General features: G+C 40.5%; 1 protein-coding gene and 1 long non-coding RNA gene across 6 annotated transcripts in view; one reads left to right on the top strand and one right to left on the bottom strand.

The window, feature by feature from the left end:
• The window catches only part of STAC (SH3 and cysteine rich domain), a 149,064-nt gene that overhangs the window by 29,580 nt on the left and 92,445 nt on the right, over positions 1-27,039 (top strand). For 3 of the 5 annotated variants that reach the window (XM_025461372.3, XM_049099864.1, XM_035705131.2), the window contains exon 2: positions 4,752-4,907. The exons of the other annotated variants lie outside the window; for them this stretch is intronic. In XM_025461372.3, the coding sequence (XP_025317157.1) occupies positions 4,752-4,907 (156 nt within the window). The remainder of the gene's footprint in view (positions 1-4,751; positions 4,908-27,039) is intronic. 5 annotated transcript variants of the gene reach the window in all.
• Positions 1,918-26,819, bottom strand: LOC112668785 (uncharacterized). Its single transcript, XR_003141869.3, has 3 exons — positions 26,651-26,819; positions 23,037-23,161; positions 1,918-2,504 (listed from the first exon to the last, which is right to left on the bottom strand). It is a non-coding gene; the product is annotated as an uncharacterized LOC112668785 (long non-coding RNA).

Below are 27,039 nucleotides of genomic sequence, written 5' to 3' on the forward strand. Positions count from 1 at the left end.
GTTGTCTTTGAGTTTTGTTGACTGTATCCTTTGCTGTGCAAAAGCTTCTTATCTTGATGAAGTCCCAATAGTTCATTTTTGCTTTTGTTTCTTTTGCCTTCGTGGATGTATCTTGCAAGAAGTTACTATGGCCAAGTTCAAAAAGGGTGTTGCCCGATGTTCTCCTCTAGGATTTTGATGGAATCTTGTCTCACATTTAGATCTTTCATCCATTTTGAGTTTATCTTTGTGTATGGTGCAAGAGAGTGGTCTAGTTTCATTCTTCTGCATGTGGATGTCCAATTTTCCCAGCACCATTTATTGAAGAGACTGTCTTTCTTCCAGTGGATAGTCTTTCCTCCTTTATCGAATATTAGTTGACCATAAAGTTCAGGGTCCACTTCCGGTTCTCTATTCTGCTCCATTAATCTGTGTGTCTGTTTTTGTGCCAGTACCACACTGTCTTGATGACCACAGCTTTGTATTTTCTTTCTCACCACAGGACAGGGATGTTTCCCAAGGCCAGCAGGACGGCCTCCCTCCAGGCTGCCAGAATGGACTTTTATATAACACAGTAATCCTGGGAGTGATTGCCCCATCGCCTCTCTCATACAATGTGTCCCAGCCAAGGCAGTGCCTCATCATATTCACAGGCCCTGCCACACCCCGGGGGGTGGGGAGAGGTTATGTACTTGCACCCCTCAGGTCTTGCCTTCCTCTTCCACATCACCCCTTCTTCCCCTCATTCTCTACCAGGAGTCTATGTATGTTTAGGAGACCCTGTCCTACTCCATAGTCATTTACTCCTCTTTCACCGTTCCAATGAAATGCTAATATTGCTCTAGTATTCACCCTCCTTTGTGTGCCCCATTCTTCAGGAAACACTCTGCTCAGCAGGTACAAAGGAGGTACATCCTGATTGATCTAAGACAATCATGGCAGTTTCATTCTTGCCAGTATTTGGTGTAGAAGGGAGTTGTTCTGGCCAATGAGATGAGGGAAGTCTAATGACGAGCTGCAGGGAAAGGTTCTCCAGGCCAGTGAGAACAGGCATAAGGGAAGATGCCAACACTAGTCTGCTGCTCAATATTTGCAAACAGGCAGCCATTTTTTGATGATGAGGGAGGCCAACCTTAAGACTGGGATGAGGAAGGCAACGTAAAATGATGAAAAGCACTTGAGTTCTTCGTGATGTCATTCTGCCGCTGAACTAGCCATCCTTAGTGTCTCCCTGCATTACAACCTCTTGGTTTTTTGTTTGTTTGTTTGTTTGTTTGTTTTATTAAAGATTTTCATTTATTTATTCATGAGAGACACAGAGTGGGGGGGCAAAGACACAGGCAGAGGGAGAAGCAGGCTCCGTGCAGGGAGCCTGACGTGAGACTCGATCCTGGGACTTCAGGATCATGCCCTGGGCTGAAGGCAGCGCTAAACCGCTGAGCCACCAGGGCTACCCCACAACCTATTGTTATATGAAGTAATATCCCTATTGTGTAAGCCAGGAAGCCAGGTTGAATGGATTTCCTTTTTTTTTTTTTTTTTAAGATTTTACTTATTTATTCACGAGAGACAGAGAGAGAGACAGACAGAAGAGAGAGACACACACACAGGCAGAGACAGAAGCAGGCTCCATGCAGGAAGCCCGATGTGGGACTCAATCCTTGGACTCCAGGACCACGCCCTGGGCCAAAGGCAGGCGCTAAACTGCTGAGCCACCCAGGGATCCCCATATCTGGATTTCCTAATACCTGCAATTGTTGGTACTAAATAATCTGTTTGTTTGTGTTAGTCTTAAATTGTGGCACTTACAGTGAATCAGTGCAAAAATATTGTATTCCCTTTACTTAACGTACTAGAGTTGGAAATATTAATAACGATATTGATGTGATGATGACAACAGATACCTCTGTCCTGGGAATGATGTCAAAGTCACCAACGTGAAATCTGCAACATTTATTGCCCCTGATTTTACTGAATGGCATCTAGAGGGTATAAATATAGATTTGGCATATTTCCTGTAGTCTTCCAAATTCAGCGCTCCCCAGTTTGAAAATCCAGAGTAACTGTGCCAAGACAGACTTTGGAGGAGCTGTTGATGATTTGGTATTTAGATCTTGATGGAATGCCTCTTTCTGATCCAGATCAGGGAAGCACAGTGATCCAAATCGGAATTTAGTTGGTTTATGCATATTAAGATTGTAAGGAGATAAATAGAATTCATGCTCAGACTCTATTAGCATTGGGCCAATGATGATTTTCCCAATATAAAATGTGTTTTAAATGTTGTAGTATTTTGATTTGGTGTTTGTTTGTTTGTAGCTTTTGTTTTTGCCATAAACCTATGCATTGAAGCAATGTGGATGATGTGAACTAAGTAGTCCTTGACCCAGAAAGTTAAACAAACTCTTGGGGAATCGTATCCATCAAAAGTTCAGTTAGCTTATAGTGCTGAGAGCAATTAATCTGCTTCTGTACAGTGACTGGCTTGAAAGCATCTTGTATACCCTCAGTTCATTCAGGTGCATCTGCAAGAAGAAATAGAGAAGGCATGTCACACATTAAATTATCAAGGTAAAATATTCCAGGTAAATAGCTCCATAAAGCCACACAGAATGAACATTCAGCTGGCACAATATGGTGAGAACTGTCAGCCTTACATTTATATTTTATATAAGCCCAATAAACAGATGAGGCAAAACTAGGACATTTTTGAAAAAAAAAATTCATCTTCATAGAGTCCTATTGCTTGGGATACGTTAGCCGTAAATCTCTAAAAAGAATGGAATTTTTCTTTTCAAGGTGTATGGAAACGACAATTGAGGGTAAAGATCATCTGGGGTGGTCTATTTTTAAAGAAAGTGATTTGCTGAGGGTGTTTGTCATTCATTCAGAAGGACAGCCAGCTGTGAACCATGGCAGACATGGTAGTAAAAACCAGCTCTTGAGGGAAATAAAAGGAAAGTCTTTCAGTTCTTGAAAAGCATTAAAAAGGAATGCTATCAAGCGAAAGGTAGGTGAGACAGCCACTGAGGGAATGAGAAAATTTAGGGCATTTTCTGTATATATTCATTCATGTACTGTAGATGGAGATTTACCGGTGTGTGTTTAGCAGTGCATGGGTGTGAAGATTCGTGTTCAGCGGATTATGAGGGTCTGCACTGCATGCTTCTGTGAATGTAAATAAGTAATGGCTAATATTTATTAGGTTGATACTTTGTCCCAGACTCTGTGCTAAGAGCTTAATGGAGATCATCTCTTTGAATTATCCCCACAGCCTATGTTTTCCATGCACGAAGAAGTTAACGAAGCTATTAGGAATGAAAACCAGAATGCAGACCCCAGCAGCTTGACCATTTGGGGACAGTCCACTCCCCAGAGCCCTTCACACTGATTCCAGTATCATGTTGCCCAACAGCTGTGTTTCTCTGTGTGTTTGTGTATTTTTTGTTTGTTTCAGAGAATAATCTTGGAGGTGCTCTCTCCGTTGTCTGCAGTAAAATACAATCAGTACATATCTCAGACTGAGGCAATTGACTAAACACTAATAAATACACCCATCTTTTTGGTCACATATCGATGAGCTCAGCAGCAAAATGAGTTGAAAAGCTAAAACCTCAGGATGTGTGTTTGTAATCCCCGACTGAATTTGTCTCCATCTTCAAGCATATCTTCTAACCCATACAGTTCACTCCGGAGTCTTGCCATCTGGCTTCTGGCTCATCAACACAGTTTGGGGGGATGTTTGGGACTGTAAATTTAGGGGATTTGAACTCTCTGAGCCCCATGGATTCATTCACATGGGTATCTAATAGTCATCTGAGAACTAATCCAGCAAAAACGATTGCCCTGTATTCATCCCCTTTCCAGCAGTTGTGCTTCTCTCCACCATCTGTCACCTCAGTAAATGGCGATGGCTTGGGCCAAGGCCTTCTATCTTTTCCTCCTCCTGTCCTTCCCTCAGTCTGTTCTGGTCACTTATGCTCAAGCTCTTTGGCATTCTTCAAACACATGCAACATACTCCCATCTCAGGTTGAGAGGATACCAGGAGCAAAGGCTGCTGGTGTGGATGTTCTAAAGGTGATTTTAAAGACATGTCCAGCAAAGGCAGTCAGAATTTGGCCAACAAAGTTGTACCCCCCTTGTAGGAAAGGAGACCATGGCAACTAAGCCCAGGAGAGAGTGTGCCCCAGGATGAGGTCTTCAGAGGTTCATGTATCTTCATGAGGCAGCACAGGCAGGCATAAGCATGGGCTTTGTAGACTTGATGGACCTGGGTTTGATTCCGGACTCTGCTGCTTGACATCAGTAGACACTTGGCCTCTCTGAGCCTCAGTCTCTTCATATTTCAAATTTTGCAGTGAATTGCTTTCCTGCAGTAACATATGGGGTTTGCCAAAAATCTGCATATAATCTTGGGAGTATGACATATACATGCTGTACCAGTTGAAGATATCAGCTGGGTAAGTTAAAGATAATTTTGGCGAAAAGTGGGGGAAAAGAAACTTATAATGATAAACAGCTATGGGTTTGTTTTTCTCACATTGCAAAAAATCTAGAGATAGGAAGTTGCTGGCCCTGGCCCAGCTACTCAGCAAAGCCATTAGGATTTTCCTTTTCTCTATTCTGCCACCATAGCCTGTTGGCTTATGTCCTCTGGTTTGGTGTCCTGAGATGGCAAGACCATGCCATAACTTTAGACATCATGTCTATGTGTAAGACAAGAAGGAAAGAGAGAAAGGCAGGGCCAAACAAATCTTCCCTCTCTTATCAGGAAAAGAACCCTCTGGAGACATCTGTACCGGATGTACATTTCCTTGGCCAGAGCCATGTCCCGGCCATTTGCAGCTGTAAGGAAGGCTGGGCGCACTGCTGTTCCAAGCAAAATGGAGATTTTGTGAAACAAAGAGAAGCAGAAACCGGAAGCTGGGTATGTAGCTAACAGAGTCTGCCAGCTAAAAGTCCTACAGGAAAAAAAAGACAAAACTGCTTCAGGAGAGGTACGCAGTTGGTTGAGACCTAATCCAATCTACAGGGGATTTACAAACCTTGGGTGGGGAGACATAAAAAGAGAATAGATTATAATATCTACATGGTAAAATAAGAACTGCACTTGGAATACAAGCATTATGTTATAGCAGACCCAAGAAGCAATTAGTTCTTATTGGAACAGTGGAAGAGTCTTCATTGAGCTGAGCAACAGTGAACTTTGAGTACTTCCTGTGTACCAAGCATTTCAGCACTAATTGCTAAGGTCTCCCCAGGGAACAAGACAGAAAGCCTGCCTACAGTTATGGAGTTCACATTTAAAGGACATAGACAAGAAACAATGAGTAAGTTCCAATGGTGACAATCTTGACATAGCAGGTGGCTTTTTGGAAGAGAGAAATGGTGTTCTTAGGCAGAGGAGCAACATGAGCAAGCCTTAGAGGCAGGAAAGTGCACCCTTCTAGTCACTTGTACCTGAAATATAGAGTGTGAGGATGGAGGGGCATGGTAAGACTGGGCTGTGTGCAAACGTCTGGCTCCGTCAGAGTGAGCAGAACTGATTCCTGGCTTCACCACTTACTTGTATCATGTCCTTTCCCACTCTGACCCTCGGTATCATCATCTGTAAATTGGAATAGTAATGTGTCATAGCACTGTAGAGTGAGTTTAATGAGAGTGTGCACGTAAATTGTCTGCCACACAGTAACTTCTCCTTGAATGAAATCTGGTTACAATGTTCTGTTCATTGTTCCTCTTCTTTTGAAAACTGCTAAATTAACCATTCCCACTAAAGCCACTCTTTTCCCAGCCAATAGAACATTTTCAGTTACATGTAATAATATAAGACTGTATAATATATGGAAAAAAACTAATTAATGCTCATTAAAAGAGCCATTTGAACTGGTTCACTTATTCATTCTTTCATTCAACATCTTTTAGCACCTGTAATATTCCAATTATTATCCTAGGCAAGCATTATCCTAGACAAGCATTATGAGAATATAATGCAAGGCACATATAGAAGTTAAAATTTTCCAGTTGCCACATTAATACAAGTAAAAAAAGCAGATGAAATTAATTTTAATAATATATTTTTACTTATCCCAATGTATCCAAATACTATCATTGCAATATGTGATGGATATAAAAAGTTGGGCAGCCCCGGTGGCTCAGCGGTTTAGCGCCACCTTCAGCCCAGGGCGTGATCCTGGAGACCAGGGATCGAGTCCCAAGTCGGACTCCCTGCATGGAGCCTGCTTCTCCCTCTGCCTGTCTCTCTCTCTCTCTCTCTATCTCTCTCTCTGTGTGTCTCAAATAAATAAATAAATAAATAAATAAATAAATAAATAAATCTTTAATGTAAAAAGTTATTGCTGAGATGTTTAACATTCCTTCTTTTTCCGTTGCACCAAGTCTCCTAAATCAGGGTGTATTTTGTGTGCAGCACATCTCAGTTCAGACCAACTATCATTCCAAGTGCCCCATGGCCATACGTTGCAATTGGCTCCATATTGGGCAGCACAGCTCTGTGCACTGGAATGAGCAAAACAGACAAAACTCTGGTCTTGAGGACTTTACAGTGAGAATAACCAGGCTTGCCTTTCTAGATTTTTTTTTATTATTATTAACTGGTGTGCAGACTTTATGCCAAGATTTTGGTGTGGTGACACTAAAACTACCCAACAGAGAACGTGTTTTTCATCTCCTACTATTTCTAGCAGAGTAACCTGCTCAATTTTCATTAAAATTCTAAATATTGATCTGCCATTCCACTCTTAGACATTTATAGCTCTGTTGTACAAACAGAAGCCCCCAACCTCTTGCCAGACCCTCTGTAATTAATACCAGACATAAGCCACACCAACCTTCTCTATTTTGGTTTGCTGGTTGTCTTGATCAGTTGTGTAACTATAACCCCCAGATCTCAGTGGTTTATCATCACCAATGTTTACTTCTGACTCACATCAAAGAACAACATCAACCACATGCCAGAAATTGTTGTTAATGTTGTAAAACCGACCAATATTGTCTCATATGGTTTATGATGACTGGGTCTGTTTAAGAAATTTTCCCTACACAGGTGCCAAGATACTCTCCTACATTTTCATTTGTTAGCTTTCTTCTTCCACATTTAGATTTTTAATTCAACTGTGAATGTGTGTGTGGTACGAGGAGAGGAAGGAACCAAATTTGTCTGTCTCTGTGTAGTGCTAACGTTTTTCTGACAAACCGTTGTAACACTCATGGGGTTCTACACACGCCCACACCCTGTTTCAGGGTTCTGTGTTTAATTTGAGCCCTTTGCTTTATATAGTTCTACATAAGTATCATGTATCTTTTTATTCCTGTGACTGTAGTATGTCTTCAAATCTGGTGGGGATATCACCATCTTTACTCTTCTTTTTTAATAGTGCCTTTGCTCTTTATTCTGGTCTGTTAGTCTGTAGGGAAATTTTATATTCAAATGTTAATTTGTTCAAAATATCCTATATAATATCCTACATTGCATTTTTACAATAATTTGGAGAGAATTAACTTAGTAAAAAATGTTAGGTCCTGCCGTCCATCAACATGGAATACTTTTCTATTTATTCAGGTATTTTTATAAGTCCTCTAATAAAACACTTAAAATTGCCTACAGAAGAGTATCCTTGCTGCTATCAACGCTTCTCTTAAGTTCCATATATTGACTCATATTTTTATATTCAGTGTTTCCACGTCTCTGATTGGTTCTCTGGGACAGCTTGCTTATGCCCGCCTCATGCTACAATTGTCCCTTAATTCTTTAGGATATTTATTATGCCTGTGTTAAATTCACATTCTATTCTGCTCCATTAATTTTCATCCCTGTATCATGTTATTTTCCCCTGTGAGCTAATATTATCCTGGGAGTATTTGCTGGTGATTTCTAGCTGATGGGAAGTTTCTCAGGTGCGAAAGCCCAAGCTGTACTATATATCCCTTGTGAGTTTTAGGCAGGGAAGAGTACACCAAGAGATGCCACCCTCTGGAATTATTATCTGGACTCACCATTCCCTGTTTACAATCCCTCTCTCCCAACCAAGTCACCCTGCTCTTCAAGAAACTCCCCTGCACCTCCACACTGGGCACCTCTTTTATACCAAGAGATGCTATACAGTCTCGATGTAGAGGGGAGGCCAGGGAGGAGTTTGGGCAAGTCTTTGGCTTGCCCCCCATGGCACCAGGTATCCAGAGATCCCTGACGTTACATCATGACCCCCAGGTGGCCCCAAGCTGGCATCACTGCTTCAGTTTTCTGTATAGACGGGAGTGTGGAGACAATAAGCTTCCTAAAGCCACTTAAGAGAGGGAAGGGGCCTAACAAAAAATGTTCCCCTATGTGCCCCATGGTGTTCAATTTTCTTCCAAGTTTAAGCTATTTTATTCCAATACAGTGGAACCCAAAGGCCTACTGGTTTCTCTATTTTCTTATGATGGGGGAGCCTCCTACCTCCTTTCTTTGTATGTGGCACATCCAGGGATTGATGTTTAGTCTTCATTGGGTGAGATATAGTATATTTGATTTCTTTGAATTGTATTTAGAATGCCCCCTCTGTGTTAATGAAATTAGTGTCTAGAATGTGGGTGTTTGTACACTTTTGGGACCATTCCCCTCATAAAGTTAGAGCAATAATATTTATAATACAGTGAGGAAAGAATGAATTAGAAAGTCACCCATTTGTATCTATGTTGTGCTATAGAATTTATTTGTTCCTTAAATTGGGAGGGGGGGATTTGCCCATAAAACATTGGATCCAATCACATTCTTGCCAATGATTACCTAGAAATCATTTCCCATATTTTCTCTATCAATTGAGCTAATTCAGTAGGCTGCCATTTCTAATCAATCAGCAATTTTTATTTTCTTGGAAGTTATCTTCTTAAATTTAATGAAATGTTTGAGTATATTGTTAGTAAAGGACTGCAAATCACCTGTATTTGTGATTATGACTCCTTTCTCACTCTACATTTTGTGTATTTAATGGAAATACTTTCTTTTCCTATTGATTTGACTAAGTATTTTCTATTTTCATGTTTTTCAATAAACTAGTTCTTGAATTTACCTAGCCTCTGATTTTTTCTTTAACTTCTGTTTTTATCTGTTAAACACTGTCTCCTGACTTCTTCATAGTCACTTCCTTGTTCTTTTTATTTTTTAAGTTACAGTCTTAGTTTGCTGATTTTCGCTTTCTTTTTTTTTTTTTTTTAGATTTTATTTATTTATTAATGAGAGACACACACAAAGAGAGAAGGAGAGAGAGAGGGAGAGCACGACAGAGACACAGGCAGAGGGAGAAGCAGGCTCCATGCAGGGAGCCTGACGTGGGATCCTGGGTCTCCAGGATCAAGCCCTGGGCTGAAGGTGGTGCTAACCGCTGAGCCACCTGGGCTGTCCTTGATTTTCACTCTTTCATTTGTAACAATGAAATCTTTTATAGCTTTGGAGTCACTCCTGAATATAAGGATGATTATATCCCCTAAATTTTTATAATTATTAATTTCATATTATTTTCTGAGTACTCTAAAACAGAAGCAGGTGTGTACGCACCTGCAAGCTGATGAGATGGTGGTGGGGATCCGTTTCCAAATGTTTGGGTGTTTATGTTGTTATTTATTTATATTCTGATTATTGAATTCTTGTCTTATAGCTCTGTGTTCATTGTCTATGCTCTACTTATCTATATTGAGGAGCCCATTGAGGATTCCTTTGTGGTAGCCCATAAGGTAGTGTTTGTATTTCATGGGCCCTTGAAAAGAAAATGTATTTATTAATACGCAGAGAACTTAATGCTCTTGATTAAATCAACATTATACATTTAAGTGTTCAGAAATTATATGCTTTCTTTTACATTGCATTTATCATGGATTGAAGAAAATCAAGCATTTTGATTGATTTCCTTCTATTTCTTTTTAGAGTTTAAAAGTTGTATATGTTCTAATATCATGTTGTTTGGTACATAACAGTGCACAACTGTTTTTTAAACTTCATTGTGGATTGCACCAGACACCACTGGCCTCCCATTCTGTCCCATTAACTTTTTATAACTTAAATTCTACTTTGTGTCATATTAATACTGAAAATATCCCTCTCTTTGCTGGCATTTGCCATTTTCCTTGCTCATTTTCTTATTTAAGCTCTAGGAATTATTTTTGTTTTGGTGGGGCTCTTCTATAGTAGATTTTAAATTTATTTGAGAAGAACATAATCCATTAGCATTTATTGACGTATGTTTGATTTCATCTCTATCATTTTTGGTTTCTGAAGGTTTTCATGGTCCTTGCCATTTTCTTTTTTTTTAAATTATTCTTTACTATAAAAATCATTTTTTCTAATAAGTTTAAGACAACACAATTTTTAGAATGTACCAATGTTGCTTCTTAAATTTTGCAAACATTTATTGAAACTATGTGCTTTGAATTATTACTATTTACAGAATAGAGCATCAATCGGTCTACTTTTTATCTTTAAAGATAATGATAATAGCACCTACCTGATAGGGCAGATTCGCAGATCAAAGAGATAGTAGATGTAAAGTACATGACACATAATAAGACTCAAATGTCAGCTACAACTAATACCATTGTTGTCCCTGTTACTTTCCCTTCATATAAAATGAAAAAAGTAACACAACCTGATTTCTGTCTCACCTCTACCCTCCCACTGTCCTCCACCACTTGTGTTTTGTTACTACACATCATGAGATTTTTATTACTGTTAAAACACTTCTAGGGGCACCTGGCTGGCTCAGTCAGAGGAGCATGCAGCTCTTGATCTCAGGGTCATGATTTCAAGCCCTATGTTGGGTCTAGAGATTACTTGGATAAACAAATAAACTTTTTTAAAAAGCCCACTTCTCAGTTATGTGTCATCTGTTTCACTATGTATTTATAACAGGTGAATTCTCTCTGTAAACTGTTTATATCATTCATTGTTAAGTTAACCATGTTTAAATTATTTCAAGCAATAGTCCTTTTATGCCTCGTGTTTTCCCATCGTTTGTTTTCTATGCTCATGAATAGTAATTTGTCTGAGGTGTTTTTTGTTTTTAGTTTTGTGTGTGTGTGTGTGTGTGTGTGTGTTTTGTTTTGTTTTGTTTTGTTTTTTGTCTGGGTTTAAGAATACTTGAATCATAATTTTGTCTTATAGTGTTTCATGTGGTAGAAGAGATTTGAAGTGAGACTAAGGTCTCTTTCTTCAAGGATGACTCCTTTTCCTGCCTGTACACTCGATGTCCTTCTTTACCTTTGACACCCTACAGTTCTGACAGGATACTTCAACACGCTGGCAGGAGGAGAGATGTCTCTCTTCACTAGGCTGACCTGGCACATGGTGATTCCCTCATTGACAGATTTGGGTCTGTTTTCCTCATTTAGCCAGGAACTCTGTCTTATCTTTGAGCAGTGCAGCTGCTCTAGTCATTCTGGAGTCTTCTTCAGGATTCAACTGCTTCTTTATAGCTTCTCTAATATGATCTTCCCTCATAATTTTCAGATTACTATATCCTCACTTTGTATTGTGTGGGAGATTCTCAAACATATGCCCCCATGTCACTGGATCACCTTTCTGCAAAACCAGTCTCTCTTGCTTTTCCTTTTCTTGTTATTTTGAATTTTACTGTGCTATTACTGGTTGCTACACATTCTTTCCTTAACTCTTCCAGGCCCCTCCCTTGCTAATCTAGTTTGGCCACTTCAGCTTGCCTATCTGATTTTGCAGAAATGTTATTTCCTCAAATGTTTTGAGAGCACAAAGCAGAGAGTACATAAAATTTACTTTTTATTCCAGTAGTAAGCATTTTTATAACTATGTTCTTCCTTTACTACCTGAGTGTTATCTTTACTCATTTTATGTTTTAGAAATTTTCACAGGCACCATATTATTGGTTTGTATTTTATGTCCTTTCATTTTTAAATGAAAAGAGTTTTTCAAGATCTAGAATTTTTGCCTAAACATAGTGAGAAAGCTGTCCTGTGATTATTTTAGTATTCCTGTTGATGTTGTTAGAGTCCTTATGTTTTTTTTAATAAATTTATTTTTTATTGGTGTTCAATTTACCAACATACAGAATAACACCCAGTGCTCATCCCATCAAGTGTCCCCCTCAGTGCCCGTCACCCACTCACCCCCACCCCCGTCCTCCTCCCCTTCCACCACCCCTAGTTCATTTCCCAGAGTCAGGAGTCTTTATGTTCTGTCTCCCTTTCTGATATTTCCTACCCATTTCTTCTCCCTTCCCTTCTATTCCCTTTCACTATTATTTATATTCCCCAAATGAATGAGAACATCCTTATGTTGTATCTTAAACTAGAAGCAAGGTCAATGGGGCAGCCCGGGTGGCTCAGCGGTTTAGCGCCGCCTTCAGCCCAGGACGTGATCCTGGAGACCCAGGGTCAAGTCCCACGTCAGGCTCCCTGCATGGAACCTGCTTCTCTGTCCGCCTGTGTCTCTGCCTCTCTCTCTCTCTCTCTGTGTTTTTCATGGCCATTTGCAGCAGCAAATGATAAACTTGACTCCAGAAAAAAATTCTAATTCATCCACTGTAAACATTCTGTGAATAAAGTCAAAGAGAAATGATAAATGGAGAAAAATGTTTGCTACACAAATATAAAGTAAATTTATAAATCTATAAGACATTTACATATCAGTAACAAGATTTGTAACATACTAGAGAAAAAATATCTTAAGCAGTTAGTTTCTGCTCATGTATTCCACATAAATCAACATATAAAAAGAAATTTAGTCCTACTGATCATTAAATATGGAAAGTTTTTAAAATTTATATATCATTTGTTATCTGTGAAATCGGCAAATACTTTAAAAATGTAACAGGTTTGGCTAAGATATGGAGAGAAAGATACTCTCTTGTACCAACAACTGGGACTGTGGATTTTAAAAATACATATTTGGCCAAGCAAACCTACTTCCAGGACTAGAGCTCTTCAGTATCTTTGTGTAAATATAAAAAGATGTATGTGCAAACTGTTCACTCCAGTATTGTTTATAATTGAAAATATACTAGTGAGGATAATGATAGACTGTGGTGACAAGCCCAACAAATACTCTGTGGCTCAAGAAATATTTATTTTTCTCTCACATAGGTTTCAAGGAAAACTGTTCAGGTAAGCAGGGCAACTCTACTCCTTGTGGTCATTTAAGGACCCATTTCCTTCCAAGATACTGCTCCAGCATCCTCTAGCATGGCTGTAATCTCCATGGTCAAAGCAGGGTCAACACCACATCCATATTGGGTTTGGTGCTGAAGGGGAAGAGAGGACAGAACAGGCATGCACACAGCCTAAAGGCCTAATTTCAGAAATGACACATAGCATGTCATTATATTCCATTAGCAAGAATACTGTCCCATTTGTGCAATTATCTGCTGAAAGCTTTGGGAAATGTAATCTAATCATATACACAGGAAGAAAATGAAAATAGATTGTGGTAAACAAATTCAGGTCTCTGCCTCAGGAAAATGCTAGAAACAATCAAATAGCTAAAGAAAGAGTCTGGTACCTCCATTTGATGGAATATTAGGCGGCAAGTAAAGAATAAATTTAATCTCTCATACTGTTAGATACATGTAATAGAAAGATCCCAACATACATTATGAATTGGAAAAACAAGATACAGAAAAATGTGCACAATATATTCACATTTTTGTTTTTCAAATGAGGATGTGCTACGTACTTAAATGCAGATATATACACAGAACATTTCTGGAAGAAGTCACTAATGTTCAACTCAGAGTTGAACTAGGGGTCTAATATGAGAGGAAAACTTACTTTTCAGTAAGTCCCTTTTTGTACCGTATGATCTTTTTTGACCATACGTGTCATTATTAATATTACAAAGTATAAATATATAAATATGAATAAGTTATTCCCTTGCTTAATACTTGCCAGCAATTATCCATTGCTATAAGATAATGTCCAAGCTCATTGACATGCTTTTCAAGCTCCTTTCTTTTCAGGTCCCTTTTTACCTTCTTATGTCTGAGATTTGAAGTTCCCTTCTTGTGCCATTCCTCATTTTCCTGCCTTTGCTTATATAAATAGTCTATCAGCCTAAAATACTCCTCCAAGAACCCTGGTACTCTGTATTTTACATTATTCTTTTTTTTTCCACACAAGACTGAATTGTTTAGTTCCATAAAACTAGTATCATGGATCTGTCCATGTATCTCCCCAAGATGAAAATAAGGACAAGGGACAGGGTTGTGCCTCTCCTCATCCCCAGCAGAATGGATGACAAATAGCAGGGAGTCAGTAAATATCTATTGAAGTAAAAAAATAATTTCACTCACTTAATTTAAAAAACATTTACTAAGTGACTACAAAATTCCTCTCAAGTAAGTTCTCTGTGCCTTATCCTTTTTCCAATTTTTCTCTTTTGTCCTATGCATTTTCTCCCAACTAATTTCTGTCCCCTCTTTGTCAAGCACACTAACTTTAGAGTCCAACCATGCACATAAATTAAAAATGAAACATTTTTGAATTAGTAAGGGAGTGCATTTGTATAAAATCATGGTTCTTAAGGGTTATACAGATAGAAAAATAAATATAGATATGTGTATATGGGTATATGAGTGCTCGTGAATATATTTCCTAGTTCTGTCTACTGAGAGAGCCTCATATCAATGACACCACAGTAGCAATTAACACATCCAGTACCCAGATATCAGTTCATAAGAACCATTACAAAAAATAAAACTACCAGGCTTCTTTGAAGAAATGACTGGCTGCAAGACCAAAACAGGGAAAATATGAGATATGTCCAGAGAGCCCTGTAGTGTTAAGAAGTAAAGAAATGGGGGCACCCCCAGTGGCTCAGCGGTTTGGCACCGCCTTCGGCCTGGAGCATGATCCTGAAGACCTGGGATCAAGTCCCACGTCAGGCTCCCTGCATGGAGCCTGCTTCTCCCTCTGCCTGTGTCTCTGCCTCTCTCTCTCTCTCTCTGTGTGTGTGTCTCTCATGAATAAATTAATAAAATCTTAAAAAAAAAAACAGAAGTAAAGAAGTATCCAAAAATAATTGGGGCTTGTTGAAAAGACACGGATGCCAATCTAAAGGAGCTCCCAATGACCAAACGTGGGACAGTTTGAGCAACAAAATAGTGATAGTAGCGAATTGTAACTCTTAGAATCCAGCACATAATCCCTCAATCCTACACTAGTAGAAATGAGTAATTGAGTGAATAAATAAATAAATAAATGAAAGAGAACTCTACAATAGACCACTAACTAATTAATAAAGGACTGGCGGAAATAAACATCACCATTAAGCAAACACCAGATAATAAGTTTTGCAGGCAAGAGTCACTAATAGATATTGACATTAGAAGGGAAATGTATGATGAGAAACAGGATATCTGCACCATCTCAAAGTATTTGCCCTACACAAAACACATTCATCACAAATAGAAAAATGTGCAGTAATTTTACAGTGGATACGCCTGGCAAATATCACTTTAATCCAGTGACCAAAGTCAGTATCACCAGATGGGACATATTTGACATCAGGTACCTCCTCATATGCTGCACTCAGACAAACCATCATTTTTGTCCTATTGTTACAAAAAATTTATGAAGTCAGTCTAATGAGAAAACATCAGGTGAACTAAAATTGAAAGACATTCTACAAAACAATGGCTTAGTAGTCTTCAAAGGGGTCAAGGTCATGAAAGATGGACTGAGAACCTAGTATGGATTGGAAAGACTAAGGAAACATGACTAGATGCAATATGGAATCCTGGATTGCATCCTGGGCCAGAAAAAAAGATATTCTGGGGCAATTGGCATAATCCCAATAAGGTCTATACATTCATTAGTCATTTTATATCTCTGTTAATTTCTTGGTTGCAGTCAGTTCTCCTAAGGTTATGTAAGATAACAACCTTAGGAAAAACTGGGGGTAAAAGACATATGGGGGATTCTACTTTTTGCAGTTTTTCTGGATAGCTAAAACTACTTTTAAATAAAAAGTTGAAAAAAATAAAATAGGTCATGCAATTTATTACTGGGTTATTCTCTGGTAGGTAAGGGAACCCAGAGCCTTGCTAAAGTGAAAAGTTCAGAATAATTTTCCAACACCTAATGGCTAATGTTTAAAATGAGGAGTTTTCTCCCCCTCGTTTGGTGTCATCTAACTGTGGAGTTTTTTCTTAGTTATCCAGAAGAAGCAACATCTTTATTGTTCATTTGGCAAAGGAAACTGCCCTTATCTAATCTTTAGCTACATACATCTGCTAAACCCAGGTGAGGCTCTTAAGCAGAGTTGGTATTCTTGCAACTAACTGCTCTGATTCTCCAAGCTGCCTTTAAAGCATCAAACTGTTTAATCAAAAACCATTTACTAGGTTTCTGTAAATCTAACGTGTGGCTTTAGAGGTGCTCTGCAGTGGTTTGAAAATGAAAAGTCAAGGATCATACATAGTGTATGAAATACTCAAAGGATTCAGCATATAAAATGACTTAATCTATTAGCCATATTTCTCAAGACATAAGTAAGTTTTCCTGAGTAAATACAACACAACAGAGCAGAAGCAGGCTGTGGGAAGGGTATTCAGATGGGAACTCAGAGCTTGGGTTCTGGTTCTGATCCAGCTACTAATTTTGTAGTATATATGAAAGTAAATCTCAAATAGGGACACCAGTTTATGAGGGTGCCCCCAGCTGTCAGTTTTATTTTTCTTCTTATCCTCCTCTAACATGGTTGGTTGGAATTTTGTTCATTGCCTTGACCATGTTTTGTGCAATGTCACAGCTTTCATTGTTGGTCAGAAGATTCTCATTTGCATGTAATAAAAGTTCACTCCATCTAAAGCACAATGTAAGCCTGACAGTGACTTCACGGCCTTTCCGCTTCCCTTCCACCAACCCCTCCTTGCCTCCACCCACGAACACCTGAGCTAAGGCCTCCCCAAGACTTCAGTGGAGAACCTGCATTGGGAAAATGAGCTGTGCTTTCTTCTTTAGGTCAGCCTCCATCTCCCTGATTTCCCCTCCACCTTTCTCACTTACTCTCCTGCTTCTGAATCAGCAAGGAATTTTGCACACAAGAGCCCTGGGAGGCCTCCATCACGTCCCATTCTGAAAGGTGATGAGTAGAGCTGACCCTCCTAATGCTCAGAGGGTTGATGTGTCTGATTGGGAAGTCTATAGACCCATGAAGCACCTTGCCTCCCTCCACATCTGTGAGCATCACCCAATGTGACTACCTGCTGGCACAGCTCATATGCCCTCCTCCAACCAGCAACACCATGGCTCCCAGAGCCTGCTCTGCATGGCCTCCAGTTGGCCACCGCAACATGCTTTCTAGGCTAGCCTCAGAAATAAGTGCCTTAGAGTCCCCAGGAACACACTTACAGGCCTAATCCTGTCCTTCAAGGTGTTTTGGAACAGCCTGGCCTGCTGTAACTGCTCAAGAATATGTAGGATCAGGAAATTTTTCTGTAATTCTCTGAAGGATGCTGGGGTAAGCAGATTTTTTCTGATGGTTAAGTGCGCCTGAGCTTTGGAGTGAGCCACACCTGGATTCATTCTTTCAGTATTTCTTGAGCACCTATCCTGTGTTTGTCTGAGGTTCTAAGGTATAGATGTTAATATAACAGTGGAAATCTTCTGCCCTCCATGGATACTACCTTCTGGTTTGGGAAGCAGATAGTCAACAGGTAAATAAAGAAGTATACAATATAAAATATAGAGTCAGAAATTGGTATCATAAGGCTCCTGATAGGATATATTGAGAAGGTCACAGCACCGATTCTGTAATATTTCTGTCAAAAATGTGTAACCCAAATCTGTGAGGAAAACATCAGACAAGCCGAGATTGAAGGACATTCTACAAGACAGTTGTTCTATACTACTTAAAATAGAAATGTCATAAAAGACAAAAGCTAAGACACTATTCCAAAATTAAATGAGACTTAACTACACTTATCACAGTACGCAGTGAGTAATGTATGGAAGTGTTGAATTGCTATGTTGTACTGCTGAAACTGTCATAATATTGTATGTCAAGTAGACTTCAATTTAAAAAAACTACATGAAAACCAAAAGCAATGCATAATCCTAGATTAGATCTGGAAGCAGATTTTTTCACGCCCTGAAGGAGATTATTAGTATAATTCTCAAAATTTGAATATGACTTGCACATGAGATAATGGTATCACATCAATGTTAATTTATCATATTGCATTTACATAACAGTATCTTTGTTCTTGGGAGATACACACTGCAATATTTAGGGATAAGGGTCATGACATCTGCAGCTCATTCCCAAATAGTTCAGTAATGAAAACAATAGTAGCAATGACAACTATCATAATAATATCTGTTGTTTTCAAGAGGATAATAAAAAGCAAATATTGCAAAACATTAATAATTGGCAAACCTGAGCTTAAGGCATGATCAACATTCTTCATGGAGCTATTCCTGCCAATTTTATGGGGGTTTAAAGTAAAAAAGCTTAAAAATAAAACAGCAGTAAGTGTTATGAAGAGGGCAGTGGAGATGGAGTGAGGTGGTCAGGGAAGGTCTCTTGTGACATGACCTTTGGGCAGAGAGCTGATGGAAGGATTTAGTGAATTCTGCAGAGGAAAGAGCATTGCAGGAAGAGAGAAAGACAGCAGTCCTTATGTGGCAGTGTTCCTGGTGTCTTTGTGGAACAGAATGGAGACGAGGAGCACTGGGGCATTGAAGGCAGAGTAAGTGATGAAGGACAGTGGTAAGAATGGTCCCAGGTCAGCTCATGTAGGGTCTGGGAGGCCACAAAAAGGATGTGAGATGTGTTTTAAGTGTGACAAGACACAATGGTAAGAGAGTAGTAGAGAGAGCAGAGTAGTAAAACGGCCTGACTTTCATCTGCAACAATCACTCTGGGCAACTTGGCAGAAAGTAGAGTACAAGGGGGCAAGAAAATTGATTGCAGTCGGTCTGCTTTTCAGTGAGGCCTTGAGGAAGCAGGCATGTAGGTGAGATAGGATGTCAGATCAGTCTGGGATAATGGGGGTGGAAGTGATGTGAAGCGAGTAGATTCTGCACAGGTTTTGACAGTCCTGTTGACTAATATATTGGCTCATGGACTGGATATGAAGTGTAAAGGGGAAACTGGAGTCAAGAGCATTTCCCAAGTGTGAAATCTGATAAATTAGAGAGAGTAAGGTATGCCAGTTACTGACTGGGAGCCTGGAAAGTGAGGAAAGTAGCTGGAGGACTGCCTCTTGGACCCACAAGGGCACGAGGGTCATAGTTCAGTGCATTTCTCTATAAGAATCCAGCTCTTCCATATGTTCTGCCAAGACCCCAACATCAAACTCGGCTTCCAGTGCCTTCTTGTCCACTTGAGAGGGGGCCTGAGCAGACAGCTGCTCCCTGTGGCCTGCACCAACCCTGGCTTCATCCCCCAGTAGGGAGCGGTCTGGGAGTGCTGGGGTATAATTTTTCTCTCTCTGTCTGCCCATGAGGGTCAACAGATAGACTGTAGAGATGCTCCCTCCCCTTGCACATCCTTAGGTCATCTTAGAGATGTCTCCTGGTTTTCTGCATTCGAGGAGAACTTTTCCTTTGCTGTCAGGATTCAAGGTCAACAGGAACACGTTCATCTGTTTCCTTCAGTTCCAAACCCTCACACTGCAGAGTGGCCTGATGTGCTCCCATGCTCATTCTGGTTCCTTGACCCTAGGTCCTGCCTAAGCAGGCAGGCAATCCTAAAGAACACTAGAAGATAAGCCTGGGAAACATGACAAGGTTCTAAAGGGAGGCACTAGAGGTCATAACACAGGGGGAAGTGGGCGGAGTTGATGTGGTTTGGAGAGAAGAGGGAATATAGGAGACATTTTCAAAGGAAAAGGGATTAGCCTTGGTTACAGAAAGTGGAGTTTAAGATTAGAGACAAGAAAAATTCAAAGAGTATTCTGCCAGGAGATTGTTTCAGGCCAAAAGATTTTGAAAGGATGACTTCTCTTGAATGTTGTCACTACTCAATGTGGAGAACTCCAACATGTAAGGCAAGAAATCATTCATTCAATCACTTACTCAACACAGAATGCTTTGTTTTAGGTCCCAGACCAAAACCCATACCTGTGTGTCAGCGAAACAAAACTGGAAAGAATAGCTCTCGACCTCAGTGTATAGAATGAACGTATGCAGAAGGTTCATCGTGGTGATGTACTTCTGTTAAAGGTCATGGTATGCAAACGAAAAGACATCTGGAGCCCCATATAAATGGAGAAGTCAGGGAAGACTTGGGGCAGGGCGTGAGAAGCAGCTCCAAAGCTGCGACTTAGATAATAATGAGCAGAAGCTCTTCAAGAATGTGTGAGGAAAGCCATTCCTGGCAAAACAGCATGGACAAGACAGTCTACCCAAGCTTCCGTTCTTATTACCCAGTGAAACGCATGGCTAGGCATATTGTCATGTGGGCCATTAGAGATCCTGCAGAGATGACCTCCGTGCAGCTCCTTCTGATTGAAACTGACAGCTCTAGGAGCACAGTCTTTACCTCGGCAAGATTTTATTGAGCATTACATAGTTTACCAGGGCTGCGTAACAAACTAGGACAGACTGAGTGGTTTCAGCAACTGAGATTTATTTTCTCAGAAGTCTGGAGACTAAAGTCTGAGATTCAGTTGGCCTCTTTGAGGCTTCTCCCTTTGGCTTGCAGATGGCCACCTTCTCCGTGTGTCCTCCCGTGGCCTTTCCTCTACGTGCATGGATTCTTAGTGTCCATATGTCCAAATCTCCTCTTCTTATAGAGATACCAGTCAGATTGGATTAGGGCCCAGCCTGAAGGCCTCACTTCAACTTACTCATCTATTTAAATGCCCTGTTTCCAAACACAGTCATGTTCTGAGGTATTGAGCATTACTGGCTTCAATATATTAATTTGAGGCACATAATTCAGCCCATAATACCTACTATTTGTAAGGCATCATGGGAGATGGTTTTAGTAAATGAGGTCCAGCATAGTTAACTGTAAAAACTTTTGTTCTTTGTTCCATCACTAAATCAATAGAATCATTTAATATATGAATCAGAATCATTCATTCTAAACTCATTCTAAACTCATTTGCCCTTGAAACAGTTTTTCCCTTTTAGACAGCCATCATTTTTCCATTTTTTCTGGTTCATTGGCCTTCCTAGGACCCAGCCCTCTCTCTGCTCCTGTGTATAAAAATAATAATAATGTGGTCCCTGGGGCTGTATCCCTCCTCCCAAGCTGTCACAGCAGCGTACAGCAGTAGCAGAGAGGGGATTGGCCACTGATGGACCTACTGAGGAAGAGTGGCCACAGCATCAGATAGCCCAGTGTTACTCCCACTTGATGGGTCACATGGTTCAGGACCAGTACTCTCAGGCCCAGCCTCTGTGCTTCCTGGTCAGGCAAGCCCTTTCTCTAGCAAAATTCCACGGGCTAAGGAGTATACTCCAAAATGGGCCACAGAATCCATTTTAATCCAGGTGCTGATGCCCCATGTCTCCATTCTTCCTGAATGGGGCACCTGGATGACTCAGTTGGTTGAACATCTGACCTGTGATTTTGGCTCAGGTCATAATATCATGGGCTGTGGGATCAAGCCTTGCATTGGACTCCACACTCAGCAGGGAGTCTGCTTAGGATTCTCTCTCTCCCTCACCCTCTGCCCCTCCCCCCCACACTCACATGTGCCCTTCTTCTCACTAAAATAAATAAGTAAATATTTTTTTTAAAAAGTACCCCCTCAGCAAAGCTTTAGTGAGAAATGTAGACTTTACTGAAGATTTTAAGAAAAAAGAGGAGGTTTATGCTGCACACCCTATTCAGTAGCTGTCTGGCCCAAAATCCATACCACCTCTATCTTTGTTTTCTCACTGCCTTTTCTTGCACACCTCCCTTATGGCAGCACACTCCCTCTTCTGACTCACCTCTAATATAGATTGCAGTGCAGTTCTATCCCTGACTGCAGACCTAACCCTTCTCAGTGCTTCCTAGAACACAATTCTGCCTTATCATCATTATCGTCATCATCATCGAGTGTGATGCTTGAGATGCCATCTTCCCTTGCCTTTGGCTTCTCAGAGTATTTATCCTGAGCACATATAGTCCTCTTTCCCAAGAGGAATCTTGACCTATCCCTGAAGGTGTTTCAATGGCCCCAGTATTGTTATACTGGCATCCACATGCAGGCAAAGGATAAGAGCAATGCTCCCAACCTCATGCCAACCAGAAAAGACAATGGGGTGCCAGGGATTTTGAAGACTGAGAGTGAAGGCATGGCCCCTGAGTGCCAGGACTGTGTCAGGGGCTTTAGATGTTTATCTTATTTAATTGTCACAACAAACTTGCAAGAAAAGTATTATTGTCCCCATTTTATAGATGGGGAAATTGAGGCTCTGAGAAATCAAGTAACTTTCCTGTGTTCACACTGCTGAAGACTCGTTAGGCCTAGAAGGGCAACGAAGTCCATTTGACCCCAGAGCCTTGAATGTGTCATCCTCAGGTTTGAAGGATCCTCTGTCCTTGCACATAAGATGATCATTAAAACTCATCCTCTTCATTAAGCATCTCATCTGTGGACCTTGGGAATGTCACCTCACACCTTTTTCAAAACAAAATTATTTATTTACTCATGAGAGACACAGACAGAAGCAGAGACAGAGGCAGAGGGAGAAGCAGGCTCCCTGCTGGGAGCCTAAGGCAGTCTATCCCAGGACCCTGGGATCACAACCTAAGCTGAAGGCAGATGCTTAACCACTGAGCCACCCAGGTTCCCATCATTTCACATCTTTTGTCCCATTTTGTTCATCTATAAAATGGGAATGGTATTTGCCCTGCTGCATTCACAGGACTATTTCATGGAAAGGTATGTCAAATAAAAGTGTGTGTGTGTGTGTGTGTGTGTGTGTGTCTATTGCTATACAAAAAAATAAATAAGTAAAGTATTGATGTGTGCCATTGAACAAGATTTAACCAATGCCAGCACTCTTGGTTTAAACAATATAGGTGAGGACTGTTACCAGGATAAGGAAAAAAAAAAATCCACAACACTTGAAAGGAACATGGTGGTACCTCAGGAAATTGATGATCTTGAATTTCTCCAGCAACGAGGAGTAGGTGAGAAGTAGCCAGGAGTTCCATGCTACTACATTCTTCCTGTTCTAGCAACTGTGGACTTGGGAGCTACACAGAAAAGTCTTTGGAGGAAATATGGCAGTTAGACTTAGGGCCAAAGGGAGCAGCTTGCTAGTTTATCTCTCTCAGGGTATGTCTCTAATGTTACTCCCTCTAAGACATCCAGGTCCTACCACTGCAATGGGTTTCTGAGGATTACCATGCCTTATACTCTTTCTACTTGCCTGCCATCATTACTTGGGAAACGTGCCCACACATTCTGAAGTCAACTAGTGCTTGCCTCTAATCTGGACTCTACCATTTTTTCTGGGTTTATTTGGGCACATTATTTCACATTATTTCAGGGTTAGCACAAAGATCAAAAGATAACTTATGTAAACCCTTAGGATGGAGTCTCATATATAATAAGAGCTGAATAATTTGCTAATAATTATTATCATTATCATTATTATGTGCTAGGCACACGTTGAGAGTAGCCTAAATGGTCTTTTTTATTTATTTATTTATTTATTTATTTATTTATTTATTTATTTATGAGAGACAGCATGAGCAGAGGGAGGAGCAGAAGGAGAAGCAGACTCCCTGCTGAGCAGGGAGCTTGATGTGGGGCTCCAGGACCCTGGGATCATGACCTGAGCTGACAACAGACACTTAACCAACTGAGCCACCCAGGCACCCCAGCCTAAATGGTTTTAAGAGGAGCTCAGAGCAGAAAGCAGGAGGGACAGTGACATATCTCCACTCTGCCCACTTGGGTCACACAAAAAAGAAAGTCTCTGTCCACCTGCAGAGAAGGTCAGGCAAGAGGCCAGATAAAAGTTAAGCAATCAAGGAGAATCAGGCAGTTTCCAAGTAGACTGGAATGCCACTTTCAGGCAGAATAAAGGTACTGAAGACTTACACATCATTGAAAATCTCTGGGCTTCTCTTAATGTTTCTGTGTGCCCGGGATGGCAGAGGGGTGACTGAAGGTATGTTGGGCAGGTGTATGGCCCTCGTCTATCAGGAAGGGTCTTGTATCACATAGTGAGGAGACTGGTTATAACTTAGATGTGAAGGAGGCCATCAAATACTTACACAGTTCAAGTATGTGTTTTTAAAGTCAGTTCCTTCTTTAAGGCTTGAAAGATTGTCTCTGACTATTCCAGCCCCCATTGACAGCTCCATTTTCTGACTTCTAAGAATAGGCAGTGATCAAAACACTGCTTATCCCTTGGTAATAAAGATACAGGCTCTTGTGTCACTATCGGATAGTCTGAAGCTTTGCTAATTGTCTCCAGAATTAAATCTTAGGCTTCCTATAAGTAGAGACTATTCAGAGTTCTTTTGCATTCCCTCACTGTGCTGACTCGCCAGAGCAGGAAGGGAACTTAGCAGTCACTGAGCTGTTCCTCTCTGTTTACTGATAGAACCCAAGCTAAAGAGCTTGAGGGCCTGCCAAAGCCACATTGCTCATGGATGAGCACTGATCTGATCATACTCAGTAACTGTTGCTTTACCAACATATTCTTTAACAACAGTTTTTGGTTATGACAAAGCCAGGTAGATGTAAGATTATTTCTGACTTTGAAGTCACATCCAAACTGAAGCCAATCAGCACCTGGAATATATTGTGTTTGTCTTAAAAGAAATCAGGATATGAATGGGTAAAGTGTTGATGAGAAAAGTCCTCATCACAGGCATTACATTTCTCAGGATCCCAGTGCTTACTCTCTGCCTGTAGAGTCACAAATAAAATGTTAGGGGTGAGCGTGGGAGGAACCACAGCATCAGCCAAACTTGGAAGAAAGGAAGTAAATCTGTGTGGCTGGTGGAGTGTGAAGGAACCTGAGTTTCCACGGGAGTGCACAGGACTGTCATAACACAGCAGGACAAGTAACTCATTCCCCTGAGTCTTAGCTGTCAGCAATTGGTTTAATAATACCTTTTCAGGAAAAAAATAATTAAAGAATAAGTATTTCAATTGAATAAATATCCCTATTTTAAAAAGGTTAAAATATGAAAAAAGAAAAAATGTTTCTATTAAAATCAAAGATATAGATCACATGTGGGCACCAAGGATGAGGTATGTGCATGCAGATGACCTCATTTCAATCCAGAAGCAAAAGCCAACACATTATTGATGGGGTCTCATAATAGCAAAAGAAATGTTCATAGAGGAGACTTGATGGAAACCGAACTGACATGGTGACTGTACCTCCTGATTTATGCCTCTGTGGGCAGAGATGCGTTTGCTCCAGAACCACACTTTCCCACAAAGTGTGACTTCAGAACCTGGCTGAAATGGCCAAGTACATGCTGGTTAATTAACTTGATGTGCTTCTGTAGAACAGACTGGTAAATCGTATACGCATGCCACTGCCATCACCTGTAGGCAGTGATTCTCCATGTTCCATTTCTCTAATGATACCTGACTTCTGTGTTCTCCATTTAAGTGCCATGGAAGTGTTGCTCAACATGGCAACTACATAGATTACTGCAAAAGTTCCAGCTGGAAGATAAAGTATACCAAACAGAGAACTTTTACTAAGAGGGGATCAAGGGTAGGAAACTTTATGAAGGTCTTTTTGACTTAAGGGGCTTTGGAGTTAGAAGGCCCTTTATGTGGATCTTTATCCTGCAACTTGCCTGCTATTTAAATTTGGGTTTCAGTTGTCTCATCTGCAAAATGAGGTAATAACCTGAAACAGACCCTTCTGTATGACCTTGCATCCTTCCACTGGGCATGATGCTAATCCACTGAAACAGCTATTCTGTATCTTCTCACTTCCAGCTTCCAACTCCCTTTCATTCCCCTCATTCAGGAGATAGACTTGTTTTTGTTTTCACTGAGAAAATAGAAGCAATAAAAAGAAAAGATCCATATCCAACCAGCACCAACTTCACCAGCCTATCTTCCTCTCTCTCCTTATGAACCAACCACCTCATTCCAAGTCTAAACTGTCCCTCCTGCACTGGGTCTCACCTCCTCCTATCTACTTGAGGACATCACTCCAGCATTTCCCCCACTCTCTTCTGCAGCATCAGATTTATATCATGCTGAGATAATCTCCTGCATTGAAACTCAATGAGACCAAACTCACCCTTGATGCTGCATTCCCCTTTCCCTATCACTAATCCCCTCTAGAGCAAAACTGCTTGTGCTCACCACCTGCACTCAATCTCTACCCCCACGACTATTTTTTCTCAAAATCTTGTCAATTAGATCTTCACCCCTACTACTTCACTGCATCTGCTGTCATTAAAATGCCCCTCCTTGGGGCGCCTGGGTAGCTCAGATTATTAAGTGTTCAACTCTTGATTTTGGCTCAGGTCATGATCTCAGGGACATGAGATCGAGTTCCTTGTCAGGTTCTGTGCTCAGCACCGAGTCTGCTTGAGATTCCTTCCCTCTTCTTCTCTCTCCCCTTCTGCTCCTCCTTCTGCTCACATAGGTGCATGCGCGTTCTTAAATAAATAAATAAATAAATAAATAAATAAATAAATAATCTTTTAAAAAAAGATCCATCTAGACATTCTCCTAATTAACCCCTAGCCCCTAGCTCACATACTTGACATATAGGCTTCATCAATGATGTGAGTTCTTCTCTCTTCCTTGAGTCATTTTATTCCCAGAGCTTCTAAAACATCCCTCTCCTTCCTTGCCAGTCTCTCCTTCACAGATTACTTTGCTTTTCCTTAATCTCCTTGACTTCCATGTGTCCATCCTCAAAGCACTTCTCTTCAGTGTCCACACTAACTACATAGTGACCTCACAAAGTCTCATGGCTGTAAGAATCATCTATGTCCTCATGACTCGCGTATGTATTTGTCCAGCTTGGACCTCTCACCTGAAACCCAGAGTCATATATTCAGCTCCCTGTGAATTCCACACAAGCATTTCAAACTTCCTTTCCCCAGCTCAACCCTTCATCCCCACCCCACTTCCCCACACCAACTC

This window comes from Canis lupus, chromosome 23, assembly GCF_003254725.2.
Source record: "Canis lupus dingo isolate Sandy chromosome 23, ASM325472v2, whole genome shotgun sequence".
In the NCBI taxonomy this organism is placed as follows: domain Eukaryota; kingdom Metazoa; phylum Chordata; class Mammalia; order Carnivora; family Canidae; genus Canis; species Canis lupus.